Source organism: Eurytemora carolleeae, unplaced genomic scaffold, assembly GCF_000591075.1.
Source record: "Eurytemora carolleeae unplaced genomic scaffold, Eaff_2.0 scaffold575, whole genome shotgun sequence".
Taxonomy (NCBI): domain Eukaryota; kingdom Metazoa; phylum Arthropoda; class Copepoda; order Calanoida; family Temoridae; genus Eurytemora; species Eurytemora carolleeae.
This window is the reverse complement of record NW_019396602.1, coordinates 58,349-86,322: the sequence shown is the minus strand read 5'-3', so window position 1 is coordinate 86,322 and position 27,974 is coordinate 58,349. Positions and strand designations below refer to the sequence as shown.

At 31.8% G+C, this 27,974-nt stretch overlaps 1 protein-coding gene and 1 long non-coding RNA gene across 7 annotated transcripts; one reads left to right on the top strand and one right to left on the bottom strand.

Annotated features, from left to right (window-relative positions):
• The first annotated feature begins 1,664 nt into the window (after positions 1-1,664).
• LOC111706160 (uncharacterized) lies at positions 1,665-25,267 on the top strand. 6 transcript variants are annotated; one of them, XM_023478949.1, is made up of 19 exons: positions 1,665-3,035; positions 6,774-6,841; positions 7,790-7,868; positions 9,646-9,736; positions 12,456-12,531; positions 14,456-14,554; positions 15,005-15,158; positions 15,734-15,831; positions 16,283-16,378; positions 16,708-16,766; positions 16,877-16,939; positions 19,114-19,176; positions 20,399-20,474; positions 21,645-21,703; positions 22,255-22,379; positions 22,892-22,971; positions 23,735-23,799; positions 24,038-24,089; positions 24,985-25,267. In XM_023478949.1, exons 2-19 carry the CDS (start codon positions 6,797-6,799, stop codon positions 25,099-25,101), a joined length of 1,497 nt encoding a protein of 498 aa, XP_023334717.1. In that variant the 5' UTR covers positions 1,665-3,035; positions 6,774-6,796; the 3' UTR covers positions 25,102-25,267. The 6 variants fall into 6 exon arrangements, with proteins under 6 accessions (XP_023334717.1, XP_023334720.1, XP_023334716.1 ...); XM_023478952.1 differs by lacking the exon at positions 1,665-3,035 and adding an exon at positions 23,366-23,367 and having other exon boundaries at positions 6,095-6,841; positions 24,985-25,097; XM_023478948.1 differs by lacking the exon at positions 1,665-3,035 and having other exon boundaries at positions 6,095-6,841.
• A 1,016-nt stretch (positions 25,268-26,283) lies between these two features.
• Positions 26,284-27,531, bottom strand: LOC111706147 (uncharacterized). Its single transcript, XR_002766171.1, has 3 exons — positions 27,437-27,531; positions 27,087-27,153; positions 26,284-26,366 (listed from the first exon to the last, which is right to left on the bottom strand). It is a non-coding gene; the product is annotated as an uncharacterized LOC111706147 (long non-coding RNA).
• Positions 27,532-27,974: the final 443 nt, after the last annotated feature.

Below are 27,974 nucleotides of genomic sequence, written 5' to 3'. Positions count from 1 at the left end.
GGTTCAAGTTTGGACTTTAATTAAATAGATCTTATTCAGAGGCGGGAACCTTTGGACCGAGTTTCGTTAATCCTGAGCTGAGATTTAAAAAACTTAAACCCAAGTAAAACCCGGTATTATTGCCTCTTTAAACATAAGTAGAGCTCAAGCCAAGACTCGAGTTTATGGTAGACTTGGGGTTTGTAAAAACCTAATCGACTTGGGTTTCAACTCTTGAATAATCGGAGTCTCCTAAACCTGAAGATTGTAAATTTCGTAAATACTATTTTATTTTTACATTTAAAATATCCGGAATTATCTGAATTGCTAAAATTGTCTAGATTTCTAAAATAATCAAACTATGGAAATAATATAAATATGTGACGTTTAGGTTTTTAAAATTTACACTGAGCCAATTAATTTCTATCAGCTGATTTGCTGATTGCATTTAGCAAATATCCAGCTCTCTCATTGGTCCATTCAAAACCAATTAGAATCATTGGTTCTAATTGTTGACCCGAGCTGCCAGACGGAAGGGTCAATGTTAGGGTTTATTTTTAAAATTTCAGCTCTGAACACTTGATCTCAACATCCAATGTGATCCTAATTCGTATTAACGGTATATGACAATTGCGGGATATATAAAAGGGATTAAATGATCCTGTATGATCTGCATAAGATATAGATCAATGCTTGATCCCGACATTAACAAGAGTAGAGTTCCGCCGCTTCAGTTTTCTCACAAACCTTATTAAAGGGACTGCTAACGTAATTTCAAGTGATCATCCATGAAAAGATGACAATGCGGCCGATTTCCAACAGTAACCTCGAATCCTCTATCTGATTAATAATGTGGAAGATATTATCGTTATTCTAGTTTTTTTTTCTAGTGTTTGATTTTGATAGTTCCAATATATTTTTCTGCAGTAGAAATGTAGAGAAACCACAATTGAAAATAATCCGTTTTTAAAATTATAATTTAAACATTGCAAAATCTTTTTCATACGGGTTCAGACACAGCTTTACAAAATACCCTTGTGAATCGGGCATTGCCATTTTTGTTAGAGGGTCACTTAAAATTACGCTCACAGTCCCTTTAAGCATAGAGTCTGAAATGGCGAGGTTTATGAAGGGTGCACTTTAGTATACTATAAGGAGCAACAAACAAAGGTTGGATAATAATAAATAAGTGCGGGGAATAATATCAAGTAGATGATGTTTTCATTTATAAACCTTTATCACAGCTTTCTTTGAGTCAGTTTCGGTGTAGGACTGAACAGATAAAATATAAAGTTAAAGTTTTTTTCCCTTTTGTTAATTCAAGGAATTTTCCTACCTTCCCCTGTTCCTTATCCCTCTCCTTCCCTTGTTAATTATCCCTCTCCTTCCCTTGTTCTTTATCCCTCTTTTCCCCCTGTTACTTATCCCTCTCCTTCCCCTGTTCCTTATCCCTCTCCTTCCCTTGTTCCTTATCCCTCTCCTTCCCCTGTTCCTTATCCATCTCCTTCCCCTGTTCCTTATCCCTCTCCTTCCCCTGTTCCTTATCCCTTTCCTTCCCTTGTTCCTTATACCTCTCCTTCCCCTGTTCCTTATCCCTCTCCTTCCCCTGTTCCTTATCCCTCTCCTTCCCCTGTTCCTTATCCCTTTCCTTCCCTTGTTCCTTATACCTCTCCTTCCCCTGTTCCTTATCCCTCTCCTTCCCCTGTTCCTCATACCTCGCCTTCCCCTGTTCCTTATACCTCGCCTTCCCCTGTTCCTTATACCTCTCCTTCTCCTGTTCCTTATACCTCTCCTTCCCCGGTTCCTTATACATCTCCTTCCCCTGTTCCGTATCCATCTCCTTCCCCTGTTCCTCATACCTCTCAATTCTATGTTACCTATATCTCTCCTACCAGGGGGGATGCATTCGGTTTCTTCTATTTAAATTCAATTCAATTATATATAATTCAACTGTCTTTTTACTAACGTAGATGTCTTCTTATCCTTTTTCGCTTAAAACGCACCCCTTTAACTAAGTATATATAAGAAAAAAGACAACTCACTTTACCCTGTTATGTTTCTACCCTCCATTCTTTCTTCCTGATCCAAAAATAAACATGATTGAACTACACGACACATAGTTTGACAAAGTAGTGAAAGCTTCTTTTGAAACTTTATCATAAAGTTTTTCCGCTTTTTGCTAAAGTTAACCTGCGGTTCCCTGAAAGAGACTGCTGAGGAAATTTTAATTTACCCTTCTTTTTTGAAAATGGATATGACGGTGCCCTTGCAAATTTTATTTTATCTTTGTCGAATCTTAAAAATGGTTGAATTAAATAAATTGTCTATGTTTGCATAAAATTTGCAATTGCAAATAGCTGTCACAAAGAAACCACAATCAGTGTACTGTGTACAGTCCCTTTTATCTATTCTGTATTAGTTTTTTTAGACTATACAATTTCCAGCTAATTATAATCAGAGTTCACCGGTTAGTTGTAAATAGACTTTTCTAGTAGCAACTACAGGGTGTAAATTTCTTTAAATAATTGAAATTTTCATAAGAAAATACAGGGTGAAAAATATAATTTTCCCAGAAAAAATAATGCGGTGAATAATTAAATTCAAAACTACAGGGTCGAAAACAATTTGAATGCTGGATTTTTTATAAATAAAATTATAAGGTGAAGAAGTAACATTTTCTAGAAGATATTAAAGCGTACACATTTGAACTTTTCTGGAAGAAAAAACAGGACTAATACTGGAATTTTTTTGAAAAAACAGGGCTAGTACTCAAATTTTTCTCAAAAAAAAACAAGGCTAATACTGGAATTTTGCTGAAAAAAACAGGACTAATACTATATTTTTTTCTAGAAGAAAAAACAAGGACTAATACTGGAATTTTTCTAGAAGAAAAAACGGGACTAATACTTGAATTTTTCTGGAAGAAATTCTAAAAGGAAAATACCTCTCAGTTGTACAGGGGTGTATATTTTCTTCAAAAAAATAATTTCCCACCCCGAAAGAAGTTATCGGAAAGAATCTACAGAACAAGTGTTTTCCAGAAAAAAAAATATAGGGTAAGTACCTAAGATTTATTGCGAAAAAAGATTTGTGAGAAGGATTTGAACTACGTTACTGGGACAGTTCAACCGCTTATCTTTTAAGTGAATTTTGAACCGGTGATTCCAGATTTGAGCCAGTAGGCACTTGAGAGATAGTTGAAACGACGGTTGGTAGTTCAGCAACTTCTCTCCAATTCATAAAGTTCCGTGCTAGAAGAAATAATTGATTTTTTGTAAAAATGATAACATTATTAGTACTTAGTTCAAATTAATGTATCAGTTTTACAGGAACAAAGGAAGACGAAAATCAATTTATTGGTTTCTTGTTAGAACTACTGTATACATGTGTTTGGTGTAATTGCAGTACAAATACAAATAACCTTTAAAAAATGTTGATTTATGAAAATATATTCACGACACGGACTGTAGTAAATGCCGTACTCTTAAAAATGGTTTCAGAACTGTATCAATCCAGGTGCGACTTGTTAGCTATCAATGTCAACAGGGACGCAAGCTCAGCTATCAATGTTAACAGGGACACAAGCTCAGCTATCAATGTCAACAGGGACACAAGCTCAGCTATTAATGTCAACAGGGACATAAGCACAGCTATCAATGTTAACAGGGACACAAGCTCAGCTATCAATGTCAACAGGGACACAAGCTCAGCTATTAATGTCAACAGGAACATAAGCAAAGCTATCAATGTTAACAGGGACACAAGCTCAGCCATCAATGTTAACAGGGACACAAGCAGAGCTATCAATGTCAACAGGGACATAAGCTCAGCTATCAATGTCAACAGGGACACAAGCTCAGCTATCAATGTCAAGAGGGACATAAACACAGCTATCAATGTCAAGAGGGACATAAGCTCAGCTATCAATGTCAAGAGGGACACAAGCTCAGCTATCAATGTAAAAACTGACACAAGATTTCATGCGACCAATGCCAAACCAATGGACACGATTTTATCAGCTATCAATGTAAAAAAAGACACAAGCTCAGATATCAATGTCGAAACGGACACAAGCTCTGAAGTGATTAATGCCAAACCGATGGGCACGATCTTATCAGCTCTTAATGTCAACACGGACACAAGCTCAGCTATCAATGTCAAAACGGACACAAGCTCTGAAGTGATTAATGCCAAACCGATGGGCACGATCTTATCAGCTCTTAATGTCAACACGGACACAAGCTCAGTTTGTTTGTTTCAACGAGGACCAAATTGCTTCTATCACCGTAATCAAAGCAAAATCTATACTAACTAATGTGTATTTATATATATATATGTTACAAGTTAACGTTAATCGACGTAATTACAAGTTTTACGTCAATATGCATATATACAGCGTAGTTTAAGTTTAATGGACATATTTACAAGAGTAGCGCGGATGAATATAAACGTAGTTAAGCTAGCCACTGACATAGTTATAACTATAAGTTAATCACAATACAGGTTTACAGAGGTAACTAGGCTAATCACATAGCGTAGTTTATGATAAGCGCATTTAGATTTACAGACAATGTACAAGGTAATACTTCTGGACATGTAACAAATATGGGAATTACTGTATTTATTAGAGGACGACCTGGATTTAAGAAATCATTTAGTTTGTTTGTCTGAACATTAAAGTTTGAAATATTGGATTCGACTTAATAGACTTTTCTGGTAAAGACATTTTTAATAGGACCCCCTTCCCCATATTTTCATAGTTAAGGAAAAATTATGCAAATATAAATGAAGGTTGAAGGAGCCTTCCATACACAAACTTATTACACTGTTGTCTACAGTATACAAGGTTTTCCATAAATGATGAGACTTCAGGGACGACTGCACAGAAATTTCTAGTCTTCTTTCTTCCCTAAATATTGAAATAATTTTCCTTCAATGAAAGATTCCTGAGGGAAAGTTTAAGATCAACATTTGAAACAAGATCGTCGGGATTTTAAAGTTTTAGGTCTGCGGTAAAGTGTGGGTAACCCTGAATTAAACAAATTGAGATCCAAAAAAGGGAATAAATTGTTCCTTTATTCTGCTTTTTTGCTAATTCAAATTTTGAAACAAACACGTTCATGACTCTTTTTAAAAAAAAATTCAGTTGCAAATTTCTCATTTGTAGCAAAATTAAATTTTTAAAACAACAAGCAAAGACGGGGAGATTTCCATTTTTTTCTGGTCCTCACTGTATCAAAAACTATATATTCCCCTAAGCTTAATTCTCGTGCTAAGTTAGTGAAAAAAATTACAGTTCTAGTTTGAGCCTGAGTCATACCATAACATTGTTTACAAATATATAAACTACACAAGACACAGACAAAACAATATTTCAACGATTTTCAATCAAAGGAACTGTTTAAGGTATTGCAAGTGATTCGACGATTCACAATGCCGGTACCCAATACACTTGTTTTAAGTTCAACATGATTAGCGCCATCTTATAGTGTATTCTGAATAAACATCCTTAATATAACTAGTGTAGTAGTATATATACTCTTCATTGTAAATATTCCTCTTTATAAGTAGTATATATACTCATCATTGTAAATATCCTCAATATAAGTAGTATATTTATATTATCATTGTAAATATCCTCAATATAAGTAGTATATATACTCATCATTGTAGATATACTCAATATAAGTAGTATATATACTCATCATCCTCAATATAAGTAGTATATATACTCATCATTGTAAATATCCTCAATATAAGTAGTATATATATACTCATCATTGTAGATATACTCAATATAAGTAGTAAATATATACTCATCATTGTAAATATCCTCAATATAAGCAGTATATATACTCATCATTGTAAATATCCTCAATTTAAGTAGTATATTTAAATTATCATTGTAAATATCCTCAATATAAGTAGTATATATACTCATCATTGTAAATATCCTCAATATAAGTAGTTTATTTATATTATCATTGTAAATATCCTCAATACAAGTAGTATATATACTCATCATTGTAGATATACTCAATATAAGTAGTATATATACTCATCATTGTAAATATCCTCAATATAAGTAGTATATATATACTCATCATTGTAGATATACTCAATATAAGTAGTAAATATATACTCATCATTGTAAATATCCTCAATATAAGTAGTATATATACTCATCATTGTAAATATCCTTATAAGTGCCACAAATTAGGTCTTCCTTAAGTCCTTAAGTAACAGCATGATAATTCTGCTTATGCCACCTTGATAATTGTTATGTGATATATCGAAATATATTTTCAAAACTGAGTTTCCCAAACAGTCTAAACGTCTAAACTTTATACCAGTAAGGAATGAGTACAAATAATTCTTGTTTATTTCAAGGTTCGTATATATTTTTATGATTCCTTATAAAGACCAAGGTTTTTAAGTTACCTTTGTAAATATTTGATGACGCAAAATAGATTAAAAGAAACAAACGAATACATTGGAAATTCTATAAATTAGAAAAAGTTAGATCAGTTACATCGTAGTGTTTCCCCTGCAAATCAAAACTTCTTGCGCACAAATTACACATTCCAATATATACAGGGTTAACCACAATGCATGAGACTTCAATGACGACCCAAAACAATTGTGTGTTTTAATTGATTACTTAAAACTTGGCAAAAAGAAGTAAGTTTTTACCACAGTGAACATCGAATAAAAAAAGGACTAAAAAATTCCGTACAGTCGTCTCTGAAGTCTCGATCATCCATTGTGGGTATCCCTGTAAATCCTATCTGTAGGGTTATGACACAATATCATAATAATGAACACAGAACAGGTGGAGAAATGGAAGAAAGCTGTAGAAATGGTAAATCCTCAAAACATCAACGAAAATATGCATTTTTCATTTTTTAGTTTGGACTTTAAAATTAAAATAAAGGAACTGGAAATCTGCATCACACTTTAATTTTCTAATCTTTGCATTTTTGCAATCTCAGCGGAAAACTTTAGAATGGTGGATATCGAGATTAATGCTTGATCCTCTCTTTTTCTTAATATCGAGACTAACCTAATCTTGTAATCCTGAAAAGTGTATAAATTCAACCAATCAGAGTCGCGTATATGAAGCTGATAAATTTGAAATTTTCCGCGCCATTTAAGATTATATACAGAAATGGGAGGAACTCTCTAATTTAGAAAACCGGTTTTTGATTTTTCTCTACTATTTCCAAGAAAGAACGGTTTAAGAAGTTTGTCCATTGATCCATTGGATACTCAGATTAAGTAATCGGGATTAAGGATATCTCATTCTAAAGTTTTCAGCTCTGATTCTGTTAGCCCTATATAAAACTTTCACCATTCATAGATTGAAATATCAAAGTTATGAAAATCAGGTTGCAAAGAAAAAAATCCAAGAAAGTTAGAACCAGTGGCAAGTAATCAATTGATTGTGTATTTTTGATTTTAACCTGCGATCAATAAATTAAAGGGACTGTTAGCGTAATTTCAAGTGACCCTTCATGCAAAGGTAGCAATGATTAATTCACAACGATACCCTTAAAACATTTACCTGATGAAAAACGGGGAAGATACTGGCGTTAAAATTTCTAGGTTTAAAAGTGTTTGATTTTAACAATTTCTATATGGCTTTCTAGCAGTAGAAATGCACAAGTCAGCTTTGTAGAAACCACAATTGAAAACAAATTGATTTTTTTTAGACTTAATTAGACGAAGCTGTCAATGGCACCATTGTGAATCAGGCATTGTCATTTTTACATGGAGGGTCACTTGAAATTACTCTTACAGTCTCTTTTAGGCGACGAAAAACAAGAACCTAGGTAGTGTGGCAACTGCAAATGTTCTTCTTTCTCAAACCAATGCAAAGCCAGTGAATAGTAAGTATTACTTTTACATTGATGTTGATTTTTTTTTATATTCTATCCTACACTTTGGGATAGATTGTTAGAACTTTGAACGTTCGTTCACTACATACTATTCTTTTTCTAAATGTCAAAATGGTTTAATTTTTAGTTTCAGAATTTTTCTTAAAATTGTTGCTGAGTCGGACGATTTATAAAAATCAAAACGATTAACACATTAAAAAAACTTTCACATTTTGTAATATGGAAATAACAGAAGCACTTCTTTTTTAACTTTAATAATTTATTTTTGGATAAGGGTTGTGGGCACAAGCTCACGCATACACATAAAACGAAATATCAATAAATCTATTTCCAGTTTGTTATCAAGGTCTTTCTATTATTTTGTTCTGCTCAAGATTAGTTAAAAGTCATACATCCCAACGTTTTGTGTTGTGCCATTGTCTAAAAAACTTGACTATGGGTAACCCTGTAAACCATAGTGAACACTTATTTTGCGCGGGCTGATCTTGCTTCCTTTTTTTCCTTAGGCTTAACTATTTGGTTTGGTTAATAATATGATTTTTAATAATCGCATGAAGCGTTGATTTGCCAATGACTTGTAGAAAGCTGGATTTTCAAACATAATTGAGTTATGTTCTTTTGTCCTTTTCTCAGTCAGTCATGAAAAGTAAAAAGAAAGAAATAAGAAAATTTTTTTTTTCCTTTTAAGAATTGATTTTGTTTCTTTTGTCTTTTCTCTTCCATCTAACCTTTCCTATCTTTTTTGTTCTCTGTGTTCACTGGCTCCGTAGAAGCACTTCTAAATTACGAACATTTTATCGAAAGTATGAAAAATAATGTTAGATATATCCACAGAAGTCATATACTTTGACAACATTTTTAATATTTTAAACAAAAAGTTTTGATATGCTTCATGTTGTTTAGTATTCGAAACAAATTTTAATGTTTCCAAAAAAGAGTTTATCAATATAAAAGAATAATTCCAAAAAAGTATCATTTTGGAGAAATTTTTCGAGAATCATTTGAGACCTATGAGAGTTTTTACGGTGCATATTTGTTCAGCAAGAGCGCAAATTCAATCTTTAAAATCCACATAGCGATTTTGAGGGATGATTTAAAAAATCGGGTTTTTAAATATTATTCAATAACGACGACGAAAGATGTAGTCAAAATTCTACAGTAAACTAATTGTTTAGGAACAGGTTGAGAAAATAAAAATGAAATATTATTATCGAAAAGAAGTAATCTTATTCAGTTATTGGTATCTGTAATGTCTCACTGATCACAATATTTTCTGTAGATTTCCTGGATTTTTTCCTAAACATCTAGTTAGTTTACAGTTAATTTTTTTACATTTATTGTCGTCTTTATTTACTTATTTAAAAAAATTGATTCTCAAAAATCCAATTTTCGGATTATTATTCGCGAAATTTTCGCATTATTATTTTGCGAAACAGATTGAAGCAAAATTTCGCGAAAAAAGCAAAAATTTACGCATTTTTCGCGAGCGAACGAAATGCGAAAATGGTCGCGAAAAAATTTTTTCGCGAAATAACTTTTCCTTTTCGCTGGAAACCACTCAAAACTTGGCACAGTAGATGAAGAGCAATTTAATAGATAGTACAATTTGAAAATTAAGATTTCTTTACATTTTCCCAAATTTTGGGTTTGAGAGAAAATAAAATAGGTTAATACAGGGGTCCCTGCCATGCAACCTCTAGAAAATAATATAGATTAATACAGGGGTCCCTGTCATGCAACCTCTAGAAAAAAATATAGATTAATACAGGAGTCCCTGCCATGCAACCTCTAGAAAAAGCGTTTGCTCTTCTGAATTTACCAAAATCTTCATCAGTAGCTGAAGCTAAAGCAGCATACAAGTAAGATAATTGGGTTGTTTATTTTTACAATGAGAGCCAGAACACTCTGGAATAAGAAGATTACTTTTATACTCAAGGTATGACTTGAAATAGTCCAATGAACATAAGCCACAGCAATTGTGCAGTGTAAACAGACCAATTTAACTTAAAAAGTAATTTAATAAGTTGCTTGTAAATCATATATACCTTGTAACGACACCAAATACACTTTAGCATTGCTGCTAGGTCGTCTTTTTATTCCACAGTTTTCTGGTTCTCACTGTATATTTCTTATACGTTCTTTTTTAAGGGAATGTATAAGTTATTTCAATTTTCACTCTATTTATAGAGTAGCATATGTTTTATATATATAAATTTAGAACAATAAATATATCTTATTCATTCTTTATTAGACAAAGGTTTCAAGGGTATCATTGTGAATCTGTTGCAGCTACTTTATTAACGGAGGAACACTTGGAATTAGGTTCAAACAATCCCAACTTAAGCGCAGTAACTGAAATGCTTTATTTTTTATCTTAGTTTTAAGATTTCTAGAACAAACATTACATATTTTGTTTCAAAAAAATTATGAAATGAATAACATGTATTGCATGATTGTCCAAATTCAGATTTTTTTTTGAAATTCGTGCAAATGTAAATCATAAATCTTAATGTTTCAAAAAACTGTTTTGCATTATTTCTTTTGTATAATTGTGCCCTGAGCTTAAAACTTTAGAATGAGATATCCTTAATCCCGATTGGTTAATCAATCTGGAGATTAATAACAATCGGAGAAAAAGCATTATTTAATCTGGAGATTAAGAAAAAGAGTGGATCAAGCATTAAACTCGATATCCACCATTCAAAAGTTCCCAGCTCTGAAGTCAAAACTTTTGAGAGTGACTCTCGGGATTAAGCATCTGATGCAGATCTACGGATTTATTTAATTCATATTCGATATCCCATGGTAGTCATACCCTGTACGGTTAACTTTGATTGAGGGATCAAGCATTTATCCTTAAATTTAAACTGGCCACATTAGATATCGAGATCAAGAGTTTAAGATTAAATAATAGGTCGGAACTGTGGTTTATCGGAAAGGAATTGAATTGATCCGTCTGTAGATAAATGCTTGAACAGCATAAAAGTTCTGAAAATTTAAAAACATATTAGTTAGACATATATTTATGTCTTTTCATTGTTGAATAATTAAAATTTTCATTCCTTGGACTTTTGATAATGATGAGAATTTTAAACATTTAACCCTATTCCTGCTGGGGGGGGGTCAATTTGTAGTTTTTTTTACATAACTCAAAAAGTATTGGCTTGAGGCTGTTGAAATTTTCTGACTTTTCTTACATATCCACAGCCCTCCCTTTAGACCTAAAACCGGGCTTTAATACTAACTGCCTGAGTCCTCAGGCACACTGCCTGAATGACTGCTTTTTCCTGTAACAAACTAAATCTTTGTTTTGACCCACTTCCACTTGTCAGATTTTGATAAAATTTAGCTTTTTGGAAAGCCTTTGACATAAGGAAACGAATTGCACAAGTTTTGCGAAAAAAATGGCAAATTTTTTGCAAACAACCTGTCAAAGGAAATTTGCACATGTTTAGTTTTTCTTGATTAAAAATCAGGTTATTTAAAATTTTGCAAAAATATTTGCATATTTGAAAGGGCATGGTCAAGGGCTTTTGAAAAATGTATAATTTTTCATTTTTTGGACAAATTTTTTTTTGCAAACATTTTTACTATATAACTGGATTTTGCGATAAAAAATTCAATTTTTGCAAATTTGCAAATTTGTTTGCAGATTCTAAAAGTAGAGCACAAGAGCTTTCCAATGATGTAGATTTAGAGGGGGGGGTCAAATTGACCCCCCCCCAGCATATCCTGGTTTTCAAGTGCCCCAGCAGAGATAGGGTTAAAATGGTCTCACATTTTTAAAATAATTTTACAAACTGAAATAAAAATGCGAATCTTCATTAAAATTAGTCCCGGTTTTTTGAAAGGAAAAGTTGTGTTCCCCAGTTTCGACCTTGTCTATTTGCGGCAAAGTTGTAAAAGTTGTAAAATAATGACAAATAATGATATGTTAGATATTAGTCTATATATATATCATATCATATTACACAAACTTTATTATATTTTTCTTGGATATATATTAGGACTGTAGACCTGAATATTTCACGTGATCCTCCATTTTAAAAAGAAAGTGACATGTTTGATTCACAATGGTACGCCTTAAACCACTCTTTGAGTAACAATAAGATAGTTATTTTTAGAAAATTATTGAATTTTCTTCTCTCCACTATCAATGACAACGAATTCTTGAAAAGAATAATTCATTTTCAAATTTATAAAGACGTATATCTTATTAATATTTGATAAGACATAGGTTATCAGGGTACAACTGTAAATCGAATTTGCTTTTTTTTTCTCTAAATGGAGGGTCGCTTCGAAAAACGTCGTCTGTACCCTTAAATAAAAATTAAATTAAATGAAAAACGATTTTTCCTTTGACCCAAAAACTGTCATAAGTATTGAAATCTTTTCATCGACAAATATTTGTAATTAAAGGAACTGTAAGCGTAATTTTAATTTAATGCAAAGATGACAATACCCGATTCACAACGGTACCCCATATAGCTTTGTCTGGTCAAGATTGAATTAGATATCAACGCTTACCGTCCCTTTAAGAAGCAATCAATACTCATTGTCGTTAACAATCCATTTAAGAAAAAAGGTGATAGCCTACGCTTCCTCTGCTTCTGCATCTGGTAAACTGGAAGAGATAAACGGAGCTTTTGTAGAGGTAATCTCTCTGTTAAAGGGAGTGTAGAGGTAATCTCTCTGTTAAAGGGACTGAAGAGGTAATCTCTCTCTTAAAGGGACTGTAGAGGTAATCTCTCTGGTACAGGGACTCTATAGGTAATCTCTCTGTTAAAGGTACTGTAGAGGTAATCTCTCTGTTAAAGGGACTGTAGAGGTAATCTCTCTGTTAAAGAGACTGTAGAGGTTATCTCTATGTTAAAGAGACTGTAGAGGTAATCTCTCTGTTAAAGGGAATGTAGAGATAATCTTTCTGTTAAAGGGACTGTATAAGTAATCTCTCTGTCAAAGGGACTGTATAGGTAATCTCCCTCTTAAAGGGACTGTATTGGAAAATGTAGTGACCCTTCATGGCATGTCTGATTCACAATTATATCATTAAAGGCTTTGTCTACTCAAAAAGGAATTCAATATTAATAATTTTGTTTTTGAAAACTGTTATTTCCATTTGTTGTTTCTCTCTTACAGTAACATGCGCATTTCTTGCTTCATAAACAGTAGAGAAATTATCAGAATTAAACACAATTAAAAATTATGAGATTTAAAATGGGGAAACATGGATGGCTTTTCCATTCTGGATGAGAGAAAGCTTTTAAGGGTACTGTTGCAAATTAGACATGCCATTCTATAATTGGAGGCTCATTTTAAATTATGCTTGAATTGATGTTCATTGGGAAAATTTGCTTTTTAACTTTTACAAGGCATAAATAATATTATACTTAAGATCGTGTTGATAAGTATGTTTGGTGAGACACCCTGTAATTGAAACCTCACAACTTTGTTTTAATCAGTATGTTTGGTGAGACACCCTGTATCTTCGACCATGCACACAAAATTGATTTAATGATGAATGTTTGGTGAGACACCCTGTATTTGCAACCTCAACCTTGATTTCAATAGAATGTTTGGTGGCCCACCCTGTATTTGCAACCACAACCTTGATTTGATTAGAATGTTTGGTGAACCACCCTGTATTTGCAACCACAACCTTGGGATTAAATAATTATCTTTGCTTACTTTTCACTTACATACTTTTCTTCTATAACCAGGGACATTAAATATTTCATTAAATATTTTATATATTTTTATTAAATCTTTGAAAAGTTAGTTTGAACCTTGTAAACAAAATTTCTAAGAAGTTGGAAAAAATTCTCAATATTTTTTTTTTCTCTGATTAGAAATTGATTAGTCCAATAAATCCTGTCTATCACACCCCTGCATTGCAGCATGAAAGCATGGCAAGAACCAATATATTATTATTTGTGAGCTGATATCTGATCAGTCAATATATTATTATTTGTATGGCAGTATACAGCGTTACACTTGATGCTATCTATTGTTTTAGTGTTTTATATTTTTCATTTTTTGAAACAGTTATTGTTAAAGTTTGAACCCAATCTCTGTTCATGAAATTGTAAATATGAATAAGTTTGCGTTCTAGTGCAAGCCTTTCTGAACGGGATACGACGTTAAAGTCTTGTTTTTTAAAAAAAAGATTTTAGGTAAGTTCAACAATAATATTTCTGCAAGATTAGACAGTCACACAGTTGTTCAGCGCTCCGTAAATAAAAAAACTTAATATTTTTGCTCGGATTTTAACATACAATCTTTTAAGACAAAACGGGACAATGTCCCTTTTTAATGAAAGTTTTTTGAGTTCAACATCACGTTAAACTAAGGTATATTTCAACATCACGTTAAACTAAGGTATATTTCAACATCACGTTAAACTAGGGTATATTTCAACATCACGTTAAACTAAGGTATATTTCAAGAAAGATGGAATTCCAAATGATTTAATCATAACTCCTCGTATTGGAGAGCTATTGTAAAGAAGAAAAATGTCCTTTATGTCTGTGATTTCTGACTAGCTTACTAGTTTGTATTGACAATAATATGTTGTTCAGATTATTGAGTATTTCCAACAGAAGGCTCTACAGCAGGGGAGTGAGGATCCAGAAAGTGCCGAGATATTACAGAAATGTGAAGAATATTTGCCAGGACAGGTCAAAACTGATTTAAAGGGACTGTTCGGGAATTAAAAAAGATATTTTCAGAAAAATTAAATTTAAAAAGGAAATCATACAATTGTAAAATAGGAAGACGACTGTCAGACTTAAGTTGTGATGAACATGAAACAGAGTAGCAGTTGTGCAATGTACACAGACCCATTTAAAATTTTTAATTTTACAAAATGTGAAGAATATCTGTCAGGACATGAAATTACACATTTCATGGTTCTGTGTACACTGCACGTGAATAATTTGAAAACATAACTTGATTTTGATTGTCGTCTTCCTCGTCTACAGTTTTCAGTTTCCAACAGATTGGTTTTTATTGTAATTGAAAATCAGTTACGATTGATTGATTGCGTTTTAAATTTGCATTTTAAGAAAATATTTTGAACAAATGAACCTAAAATGTGAAAAAATCAAATATGCATAATTTTATTGAAGGTTAAAGCTAAGAGTGGAACCCTGGTAATAAAACTAAAGCACAATGGAGCAGTTTGGAAGAAAGCAATAAAACAAAAGTTTCCCGGGGCCATTAATGTTAATGCTTCAAAAAGTAGTTCCAAGGCAAAATCAAGAAAAATACGATCGGAGAGAGGTAAACTTAGAAATATATTATTTCATTTATCAAGAAATGGGTGAATAACTATTTGTAACCTTTTCATAATGGTTTTTAGACAGAATTATTCTCATTAACAAAAAGATTCAAGACTTTTTTAGGGTAAACTTTGTCCCAAGCTTTAGCAAAGAATACAAAATAACAATCTTTTTGTAAAAGCAGAAGTCAAAGAGAGTTAATTTAAATTTTATAATTATTTTAATTATTAAATATTCCATAACACAGCGAACTTGAAATTATAGCACAATGATTACATTATGCACTATAGCAATGCAAATTTTTCAGTCGTTGAGTAAAGCTTTAATATATTCGGTATCTGAACTATCGTTCTATTATTATTTTATTTGTTTTTGACTGAACGTATACTCAGCGCAGTATAGTTAGTCTAGTAAAAACGCTAACAAACGATTTTAAAGTTGCTTTTTCTCGGTGTGCGTCTGACAAAAATAATAACGATCGTTAACGTTTTTGTTCGTTTTGAAAAAAGGATCGTTCGTTTCGAAATATCGTTTGTTAACGCAAACAAACCAACGATAAACGATTGTTTGGTTTAGGGAATACAGAATCGGCTAAATTTGTTTTAACTTGGCGACCCTCAAACGATTATATTCATCTTAAAGTTAATCTTCAAGTCACCGAGTCTACACTTTTGGTAAGTCTATCATTCTTTTTTTGTGAAATCTTTTTTGACATTTTTGTTTTAGCACTCTTTTTTTGCTGTATGAAATTCTAATTTGATCACTTTTTATTTTAGAAGGATCTGCTAAATTTTTCCAAATCAATAAAGAAGAAAATTCGTCTTTTTTGGTCGGAAAAAGAAAAAAAACCTTTGCTGTAAAATAAAAAATTTAAGTGTACAAAAAATAACAAAAAATACTCCAAGAAAAAGCAGGCACCAAAAATGTGAAAGCGAAAATTCTAATTGATAAGAATTTTATCCATTTTTATCCACACTAAACATCCTGAAATTCATTTGACCAAAACCAGCGGATAATCTAGTTATATTTGTACATGAAACATTGAAATTAAATATGATAATTTCACTTATTAAACTACTTCAATATCGTCTTCTTATTCCATAGTTTTCTTGGTTGTATTATCAGGTATCTGGTCAAAGCTATATCCTATGGGCTACAGAGAACTATGGATCAATGTGTAAACTAGCAGATGATATTGTTGCCAAGGAAGGAGAAATCAAGGTTAATTTGTCATATATTTATTGTTATATTTATAAATATTAAATGTACATTTGGGAAATGGAAAGATTATGGCTATTCAGAGATCATTGTTTCATCATTGATATTTGTAAAATTAGACTGTAAAGTCGTCTGGTTAATTGTAAATTATTTGGGTCTTTCTGATCATAACAGTTAATTAGGAGTTAAAACCAACTGCCCTGGTCCCCAGGCTACTGCCTGAATACATACTTATTACCAACTAAACTAAATCTCTGTTGAGACCCAGATTTCAATTTTTAAAATCTTGATAGCAAATTGTATTTGATTGTAATAAATCTGATTTGATCCAGGAAGAAATCCCCGAAATTGATGATTCGGAGAAAATGGATGAAATAATTAAATGTTTAAGGTTAGTCTAGATTATCCTTTTTTATTTCAAAGTATATTTTTTCATTCTAAATAACTAACTGCATGCATTGAATATAAAACAATAAAAAACTAGAAAAATTACTTTAAAAGGAGCATTGAAGGAAACTTGAATCAGTTGTCCAGAAAAACTGAAACTTTGGAGGAAACCCAAAGGTAGCTTTAAATTAAACCAGAAAACACAATGATAGGTTGAAATTAAACCTAAAAACCCAAAGGTAGGTTGAAATTGAACCTGAAAACACAATGATAGGTTGAAAATAAACCTAAAAACCCAAAGGTAGGTTGAAAGTTTACCTAAAAACCCAAAGGTAGGTTGAAATTAAACCTGAAATCCCAAAGGTAGGTTGAAATTAAACCTGAAAACCCAAAGGTAGCTTTAAATTAAACCTAGAACAAAGGTAGGTTAAAATTAAACCTGAAACCCCAAAGGTAGGTTGAAATTATACCTGAGTGAAAACCCAACGGTAGGTTGAAATTAAACCGGAAAAACCAAAGGTAGGTTGAAATTAAACCTGAAAACCCTAAGGTAGGTTGAAATTAAACCTGAAAACCCAACGGTAGCTTTAAATTAAACCTGAAAACCCAAAGGTAGGTTGAAATCATACCTGAGTGAAAACCGAAAGGTAGATTGAAATCATACCTGAGTGAAAACCCAAAGGTAGGTTGAAATCATACCTGAGTGAAAACCCAAAGGTAGGTTGACATTATACCATAAAACCCAAAGGTAACTTTAAATTAAACCTGAAACCCCAAAGGTAGGTTGAAATTAAACCTTAAAACCCAAAGGTAACTTTAGATTAAACCTGAAAACCCAAAGGTAGGTTGAAATTATACCTGAAAACCCAAAGGTAAGTTGAAATTAAACCTTAAAACCCAAAGGTAACTTTAGTTGAAATTAAACCTTAAAACCCAAAGGTAACTTTAGATTAAACCTGAAAACCCAAAGGTAGGTTGAAATTATACCTGAAAACCGAAAGGTAAGTTGAAATTAAACCTGAAAACCCAAAGGTAGGTAGAAATTAAACCTGAATGCACAAAAGGTTATAATATAACTCAAAGCTAACCTTGCAATCCAAGTATAGTTTGAAATTAAACCAGAAACCTGAAGTTAGTTTGAGCATAAAAACATAAAGGTAACCTTACAATTTTAAATTAAACTTGAAAACCAATTAATTAAATTGATTTTTTTACGATCCTAGTCGTGTGTTGCAACTTTCTGAAATTGTGTGGTCGCTACGTTTTTAGGTATGAGCCTTTTTTAACAAGTTTCTCCTTATTTACGCAACCGATAGAAACAAGATTAGTAGCATCACCATCGACAAATTTTTCATTTTTTGCGAACACTCCCTTTAATTAAGTGCTTGTTAATTAAAACTAATTTTCTTGGTAAAGAAAGAAAACTAGCAACAAATTGAAATTTTGTAACCCCTATATCTTATCAAACTGATGTCCTTTTTTTAATTCTGTGAGATCGAACCGTTTGAATTTCTTTGATCTAAATAAATCAGTTCATTTTACTTTATTTAACTGAACAAGTTTTATGCATTCAATGTTGGTACTTACAAGTTACAGAGACTGTTGTGTACTGTACACTGTGGGAGGAATGTAAACAAACCCAGTGCCCCCACAGAAGTTGAAAGGAAAGGACTAAAGCTTTGATGTTATATTACAGTCCAACAAAAAACAAGTTAATATATAAAGTTAGAACGAATACTTATGATTTTTGGCATTCTGGTCAATATGGAAAATACAATAGCAATATATTTTTATTCCACCCCTTACGCCCTTTGATGTTTTGCGGCGCCCCTGAATTCCTTGCTTTGATCTCCTCCCACTGCAGTACACAGATTTGACGCATCAGCTATGGCGGTTCCTGGTCTATATATTTCTTGGGCGTAACTTCGAGAGGCCCTTTATTCAAACCGTTAATGGTTGTTTGAACAAGACAAAGCTGAATCTCGAACATTCTATGCATAAGTTTATGAAAGTATCTATTTTCTATGCTAAATATTAAACAGCTTGTAAGCAAATACTTTAATATTCACAAAGGCTTCTATTGTTAAGTAAGTCCGTCATCATTGATCTCTCAAAGATTAATTCTAGGACTCCTAGAAACCTTTTGTCACACACTCAAACTTTCTAATCCTTAATAGTTTGAAATATCTAAGGTCCACAACATTGGGTTGCAAATATATAGGGATTAGTAAATATGAGTTTGTGACAAAGACTTATTTCCTTTCTGAAGTATTTACATGGGTTAAATAAGAACTGCATGATAATCGTAAACTTGGATGATTTAAAGTATTTCACAAGCCTCACTATTGAAGGATTCTTGAAGTTGATGTAAAACAATTAAACAGCCAGCTTACTAATCTTTCCGAACATAATAGGTATTCAATTTTATGATTTAAAAATATCAAATGTCCTCTTGGCTCGCCAAAAAGATTTAATTTTCCTTGTAATATATCTTTGAGAACTGCAGACACAAAGTTTAAAGAGCATTGCTGTGAATAGGACATGTCTCTAGGTCCCTTAACATTATGTCTACAGTCCCTTTAAATAGTCCTGAAACTTAACATTATGTCTACAGTCCCTTTAAATAGCCCTGAAACTTGACATTATGTCTATAGTTCCTTTAAATAGTCCTGAAGTTTGACATTATGTCTACTGTCCCTTTAAATAGTCCTGAAACTTAACATTATGTCTACAGTCCCTTTAAATAGCCCTGAAACTTGATATTATGTCTACTGTCCCTTTAAATAGTCCTGAAACTTAACATTATGTCTATGCAGTCCCTTTAAATAGTCCTGAAACTTAACATTATGTCTACTGTCCCTTTAAATAGTCCTGAAACTTAACATTATGTCTACAGTCCCCTTAAATAGTCCTGAAACTTAACATTATGTCTACAGTCCCTTTAAATAGCCCTGAAACTTAACATTATGTCTACTGTCCCTTTAAATAGTCCTGAAACTTAACAGTATGCCTACTGTCCCTTTAAATAGTCCTGAAACTTAACATTATGCCTACAGTCCCTGTAGATAGTCCTGAAACTTAACATTATGTCTACAGTCCCTTTAAATAGTCCTGAAACTTGACATTATGTCTACAGTCCCTTTAAATGTTCTGAGTGTTTCAGGGACTATTTAACCCTATAAAGGCTGGGGAGTCTGAGTCTATGTATAGCATGTGGTAGGGGCGTCCGATACCCCCCCCCCCCCCCCCAAAAAAGGCCTTAAAGAATAGGTATAGGGTTGAAATGCATGTTCATAGCCCAATTTGTCAAGGCCTTCCGTTTATTGAGAGACATGTCCAATTCACAATGGTACCCTTTAAACCTTTGACTGGACAACGATGAGGTAGATCCCTCATTTGTAGAGCTAAAGATTGAGAGCTGGAAGACTTGAGGTTGCTAGTACGTATACTTGCGCAGTTCTTTTATACTTAATTTCCCACTAAATAAATAAGATTATCAGAAAAATCCTTGATCAACCAAAGGTTTAAAGGCGGTTGAAAGGGTATCATTGTAAATCGAACATTCCACTCATAAATGGAATATCCCTACAAATTACACTTACAGTTCCTTTAACATGTTTTTTGTTGTATTTGAAGAGGAATGAGGGTAGAGGTTGACAGAATAAACACAAGACTGGACTCAGTGGAACTAAACCAGGAAACATCAGCGCAGGTTATCATCCGAACATTTTTAAGATTGTATTTTTTATAGCGAAATTTAAATTCAATTTTAAAAATTCCGAATTTAAAGAATTTGAGCCGAGTCTTGAGACGTGGCTCATACATGGTTGGTTCCACTTGAACTTGTATTCAGTGTTTCGATATTTGAGCCAGCGCTAAATTGGAACTGGATTTTGGCGGTTCAGCGAAACGGTTTAAATTCTTTAAATTTGGTCTTCGACTTTACAAATTGACAGTAAAATGTCTATGTTTAAAAGGATAACACAACGTGGTTGGATATAAAAATCAAGCAAGAATATGACCAAAATTAGTAAAAAAATAAAACGAAGCATTTAAATAACGTTAGATTATATGTTGTATCATTCTATGAAAATAAATTGTTCACAAATTTTTTGTCCAAAGTCCAAACAAAACATTAAGATTCTAGAAAACGTTCATATATTGTGTTAAATATTCATAATATCGTGTTTAACAATCATAAGATCGTGATTAAAGTTCATATTATCGTGATTCAAGTTCATAATATCGTGCTTAACATTCATATATCATGTTTAACGATCATAATATCTTGTTTAACTAGTATAATATCTCGATTAAAGTTCATATGGTGTTAAACAATCATAATATCATGTTTAACGATCATGATATCATGTTTAACAATTATATAAGCATATGTTTAACGATCATAATATCTTGTTTAACTAGTATAATATATCGATTAAAGTTCATATGGTGTTTAACAATCAATATCATGTTTAACGATCATGACATCATGTTTAACAATTATATAATCATATGTTTAACAATCAAAATATCGCCTTTAACGATCAGAAGAACATTTTAAATGTTAATAATATCGTTTTTAACGATCATAATTTAATGTTTAACAATCATAATATTTTGTTTACCGTTCATAGTATCATGATTAATATTCAACAAACAGTGTTTAACGATCATAATATTAGTGCCTTTACCATTTACAATATCATGTTTAACGATCCCAATTTCATAGTTAATGTTCATAACATCGTGTTCATCCTTCATCATATGGTTTTTAATGATCATGATGTTTAACAATCAGAATATCGGGTTTAACGTTCATAATATTGTGTTTAACTTTCATAACACCGTGCTTACCTTTCGTATTATCATGTTTATTTAGTCCCAACTAAAAGCGCATGCCAAGCTGGATGATCTAACTGTGAAAGCTCATGAAATTAGGGAAGAATGAATTAATGAAAAAAAGTTTAGAAAAATGTTTTGCATAGATACACCCAGTAAAAGTAAATTTGCACATTTTCATCTTTTTCTTGATAACAGATTTTGAAGATTTTGGAATTTCATAAAGAATTTATTTTTTCAAATTGTAGTTGCATGATCTAGAGCTTTCCAAAGTTATATGTACAGGGTTACCCATAGAGAATTAGACTGTACAGACGACTATAAGCTTGTTAAATGTAACGATTCCCAGGTTAAAAAACTCTTTGGTCTTAAAGATGATTTTTTATGGACTTTTAATGGTTACAGAAACATGTTTGCAGTTCCAGAGAATCATAAATGTAGGGTAACAGACATCAATATAACGTCTGAATTCTCATCCTCTGTGGGTAACCCAGTATACCTTTCAATCTACGGAGTTCAAGGATGGGCCGGGAGCCTCGAGGTTACAGTGTACACTCGAGGTTACAGTATACACTCGCCCGGTCTTTTGGCTCTTAAACATTTGCAGTCCCTTTAAAGCTCATTTTACAATTTATTTCTCGTCTTGTTAGGCAACTAGCAGGAGCGCGTACACTTGCTGAAGGAAAGAGTGCCGCGTTCATCATTAACAAAAATCCTCCTCCCGCCCATCTCATCAAGTCGTCTTCAACTATTGGACTTTCAAAGAAATTTTCAGGTTTATTCAATGTTAGAAAATCTTAACATTTTTTTAAAAATATCGATTTAATAATTTAAGATATTTCGCAGATTTTCCGTATATTTTTTCACTTGACACTGGAAATTATGTTGAATATTTTTATGTTACAATCATAAATATCTACATCAAAAATGTTCATATATTGGTAATTTCGAATTTATAAATTTAGAAACAGTGTTGTTAGAGTTACTGATAAGAAGATATAATGTCAAATTTTAAAAGTTACCAGATCTACTTACTACAAAAACATTTAACATAAAGTCTAAATGCTGTATTCTCTTCTGGTTGTAATTAAAGGCTGCGTATTTATTTATTTCACATTAGCAAAGGACTCCAGATAGAAGTTTTTGCTACAACCCGATATTTTCTATTCCTTACATCTATTCCATCAATAGAACATAATTTTGTGAATCTTTGATATTGTTAATTTTTATTATTTTATTTGATATTTTGTAAACAATTTCTTTTAAACCCATGAAAATGTTTACTAGAGACTGGAACGGATGAATCCAATGGAAGAAACTCCAACCTACCGAGTCCGAGAAGAAAGCAAACGGGATCTTCCAAAAAAGTAGATTTTTAAAATTACACTTTCTGACAGCCAAAATACAGTGGTTACCAAAAAGTGTGGAATAATTGTCGTCTTCTTTTGCTAAAGTTGTATCTGAAAAGAAATAAGTTACAACTTACAAGAACATTTCTCTTTTAATTAACTGGTTCTCTTTGTTTACATATTTATTTGTTTCCTTGGATAATGGATATTGGATATAGGATATTGCTAATCAAAGCTATTAAAGAAAGTCGTCTTCCTTGCATTGATATAAACGCCGTTCATGGTAAAACAGAGTTACCCACAAAGGATGAGACTTCAGAGCCGACTGTATGGATGTCCTGATGTTTATATTTCCTTGTAACTTAAACGACTATATTCAAGAAAGAAGACTTAATCACCATAGTTTCAATAGAAGTAAAAATTTGCATTTACTGATAGCGCCGATTGAAGGATTCATAACTAACTCTAATTGGATAATGAAATAGATTGAAAGATAGATTTTACCGCCATACTATTTCTATTGGTTCAGAACAGACAACAAACACATTAATAAACCCTAACTGGATCAGGCCCTAATGGACTCGGCATACAGGAGTGTAATTTAACCTTTGGATCTTTATAATTACAAAAATCAGGTTGTCTGAACAGTCTCATCCTTTGTGGCTAACCCTGTAAAACAATTTCATAGCACAAAATAATTAGAAGTTTGAAGAAAGATGGTAATCAATTAAAAGTTTTCTACTAACAACTGTATCATCTTAGAAAATATTTGTTTGTTTAGAAATCAATATCAGATTCTCCAAGTAAAAGACGAATATCTGCTCAAGAGCTCAAAAAAACAAATAGGTTAAACATTTTATGTTATCATCTAAAGAAAGCGATAGTTTCTATAAAAAATCCCATAAAGTTTATATTTCTAATATATTTTAGTTTTTGAAAATTAAGTTCTACTGTTGAAAACAACTTCCTGAAATTAGGATTTTTGGTAATGAAGACGACATTTTCATATTTTGCAGGAATGTTTGAAAATCCAGCGAAATATCAATCAAAGAACAAGATAATATGTAAAATTTATTTTATTAAGGATGGAAGTGGTGGAATCTGAATCATCAGGATATCATACAACTTACTCAAAGGTCTGAAAGGAACTGTAAGCGTAATTTCAAATGGTCCCTGTATTTCAAACAGAGTGGCATGTCCGATTCTTAATGAAAACCGTTGAACCTCAATCTGATGAACAAAATGCGAAAATTTCTTTCTCACTAACATTGAAACCACAATTAAAAATAATTGAATTTTCGAGATAAGAAGTCGGATAGCATGCTACTTTATTACGGGGCATGCATGGAAAATTACGTCTGCAGTCTTTTTTAACTTGAATTCAATTCGTATTTTTGTTGGTTTACTGCATGCTTACTGTCAAATTACACGATTAGTTTTGGTTTCCTGGAATATTTTCCTACAGCCCATCTCACATATAAGTATACATAGCAAGATCTTATGAAATGTCGTCTTGAAATTTATTTAAAAACTTATGACAGATGTAATGCTTCATCATTGGTCTGCACAAAAAGAAATCTGCTGAGATGTTCGCAGCTTCAAAGGGTTGAATAGGATTTATTATAATATATCCAAATATCATTGTAGAGTCAAAAGTTTAATTTTTATAATTCTTAACAATAATTTTTTTAATTTGAGGTAAATTAATAGCCCTGAAATATGCAGGACAGCAATTGATATGGTAAACTCGTTTTTCAGCGGCATTTGATCCTAAATATGTTGAGAATACGATATTATGAAAACATTTTCGCTATGTATTCATATATCTGGGATTCACTAACTCAACTTAGAGATTTAAATGTTAAGAAAAATCTCATGATTCTACTATTCTATGATAGGACATCAATACAGATAAGCAAACAAATATTACTACTTTATAAATATAGACATTTAAAGAAAAGGAGGGGGGGAGTTTTCAGTTTTTAGCTTTAAAGTGGCGCAATGCACCCTGAATATCTGTGATTATTACAGGAGAGTATGCATGATGTAATGAAGAAGATGGAAGATGATTCTGATGAGAAGATAGAAGAGATGATTGATGATATATCAACAAATGAAATGTTCGGAAGTAGTATTTTGTCAATGTAAATACATTTTAGATTAGAAATAAATACAATTGTTTGATAATATAAGAAAAGCTGTTTTTAAGTTTGTCTGTAACCTTATGAATTACACACTTTTTTCATGTTTTACTGGAATGTCCTATGGCAGGCCCATTTAACCTTCAAGATAAATAAAAACCATAGACAGGATTGCTTTACTGTCGTCTTTCTATTCCTAAATTTTACAAGTCTAACTGTAGTTGTAGTATCTGGAAAGACTTGTATAAAAAAAACAAAATCAAATATAAAGGTTTAATATTTAATATTTATTTTATTTTAACACAGGTTTTAACGAATTTCTCTTCTTTTTCCTGAAGACCATCTAAGATTAGGGTTGGAATAAAATATAAATAGTGAAAATATACAAATTAATATTTGATTTATTGATATATTTTTTTTTTGAAAATAGGTCTGCTTATAAATTTCATTAAAAATCAAGATTGGAATAAAACATAAATAGGGAAAAGAAGATTAATATTTTATTTACTCAAAATATTTTAGTTCTTTATTTTTTGAAAATAAGTTGGCTTAGTTTGTGATGGCTTTAAAATACCTTAAACTTTTTTCTTTTTGGGCCTAGGAAAGGTTAGTATAGAAAAAGGGGTTATTTGGACGTAAGCTAACTAAAACCTTAAAAGTACAGAGCTGAAAACCTTAGAATGGAGGATATCGAAATAAATGCTTGATATCCTCTTTTTCTTAATCTCCAGAGCTGAAAACTTTAGAATGGTGGATATCTTATCTTTATCTTAATCTCGAGATTAAATAATGCTTGCTTTCCTCTTGTCATCAATCTCCAGATTAATTAACTGATCGGGATTAAGGATATACCATTCAAAAGTTTTCAGCTCCGATTAAATAATGCTTGTTCTCCGCTTGTTATTAATCTCCAGATTAATTAACCGATCGGGATTAAGGATATACTATTCTAAGTTTTCAGCTCATGCAGAGCAAACAAACTTTAGAATGGGATATTCTTAATCCGGATCGGTTAGTTAATCTGGAGATTAATATGATTAATATCAATAGGAGAACAAGCATTACTTAATCTAGAGATTTAGAAAAAGAGGAGATCAGGCATTGATCTCGATATCCTCCATTCTATAGTTTTCAGGTCAGAGCAAACAAACTTTAATTTGTTCCAAGTTTCCAACATTAATGTTCTTTCCTGAAAACTCCTTTAAGCTTCGCATTCCGTATATGCATATAAAGCATTTTCTCCAACGGGTTTCCTGGATCGAACAGGAACTTCTAAACAATTATGAAATATTGTAGAGAGTGAAAATCCCCCAAAATGTAATATAAAATCCCCAAGTCAATTATAGAGATGTGCATCGTTTATGTCAACAAACGAAGTTTTTCGTAAGCGATTATGTCGATCAGAAAAAAACGATATTTTTTTATAGCAAGCGAAAAAAACTACTTAAAATCTTTATCGTTAATAAACAATGTCTAAATTGTAAGTTTTACCGAACTTAAAAAAAACTTTTTTTTACTGAACAAACGAATTTTTTTAAACAAACTTTTCAAAAAACAATAGTTTTTTTACCGAAAGAAAGATTTTATTGAGCAAGAAAACGAACAAAATAGATGGGACATGTACAACATTTTTGAGAACGGACGAAATAAATTTTTTGCTTCTGGAACCAGAGAAGACCTTCTTATCATACTCTTTTTAATATTCCATTGTGCATATTTCTCTATAATCTAGCTAATTGGGATCCATTAAATAAATTTAAGCAATGTAATCTGTAATGCGAATATTTTTACCATAAAGTAAACTTAAAACTTAGGTTAAATAGGCGTGTAGTGTGTATACTGGATGATTTATTTGTGTCATGTTCTACAGTTTAGAATAATATTTTTAAATTGCATTCAACTCCCTATTTCACAGTTTATTGGGCCTTACTGTACTAGCAATAATTGTCCTTAAAAATATACAATTTTGCCAATTCTTAATTTATGTGTCACCTCTTTATTTGTTCTACTCCAAATAAAAATGATCTTGATGGTGTTTGCTACTATTGTCCAATGTCTCCTAAATTATTTGATTTTGGAAATCCACTATAAACGCAAATAGAAACTGTTGCACAATTTTTAGTTTTACAATGTACGAAGAAAAAATGGCATCTTTTTAAAACTAACGTACTGAAAGTTAAAAGAATTGAGCCTTTTCCACAAACTCGAATTTTTGGATTAAAAAATCTAAGGTCAAAGACTTTGGGTTGCAAAGATATAAGGATTAGAAAATCAAATGTTGGGGCAAAGAATCAATTAATTTTCTCTGAGAAAAAGAGGCGCGAAGCACCCTTATTCCTTACCTTGCCATATATTTCCTCATCAGTGTTGTATCAACATTTGAGGTTTTGAATAGAGTTGCCAACCCATCATTCATCTTTAACCAATTATGTTTCAGCGCCTGGACAGTTCAAAATAAAAAACTGTTGCAAACATAGATAGTTAAAGTCCAACTATTATATCGTATAGTGACCCTCCATTTATAGACCGGTGTACATGACTCACATTCTAAATGAATAAGACTTCTTCTTGAAAATCGATTAATACAATGTGGGAACCCTAGAGTGAGACCCATTAAACATTGTACTAGGAAGACGATATTCAAGCAATTTATGCTTATTTTATTTGTTATAAACTTATAAGACAAAAATCTTTATTGGTGTAGCTTAAAAATCAATTAATCAAATTTTTAATACTTATTGGTCATTTTGACAACATTCTGTTACATGAAAGAAGTAATTGAATGGATTTGCAAAAAATAGCGCCAATAAGCAAAAACATGGCTTTATCTGATAACTACATGCTTAAATTGTAAAGTTTTTAAAAGCCTAACTTGAGTAA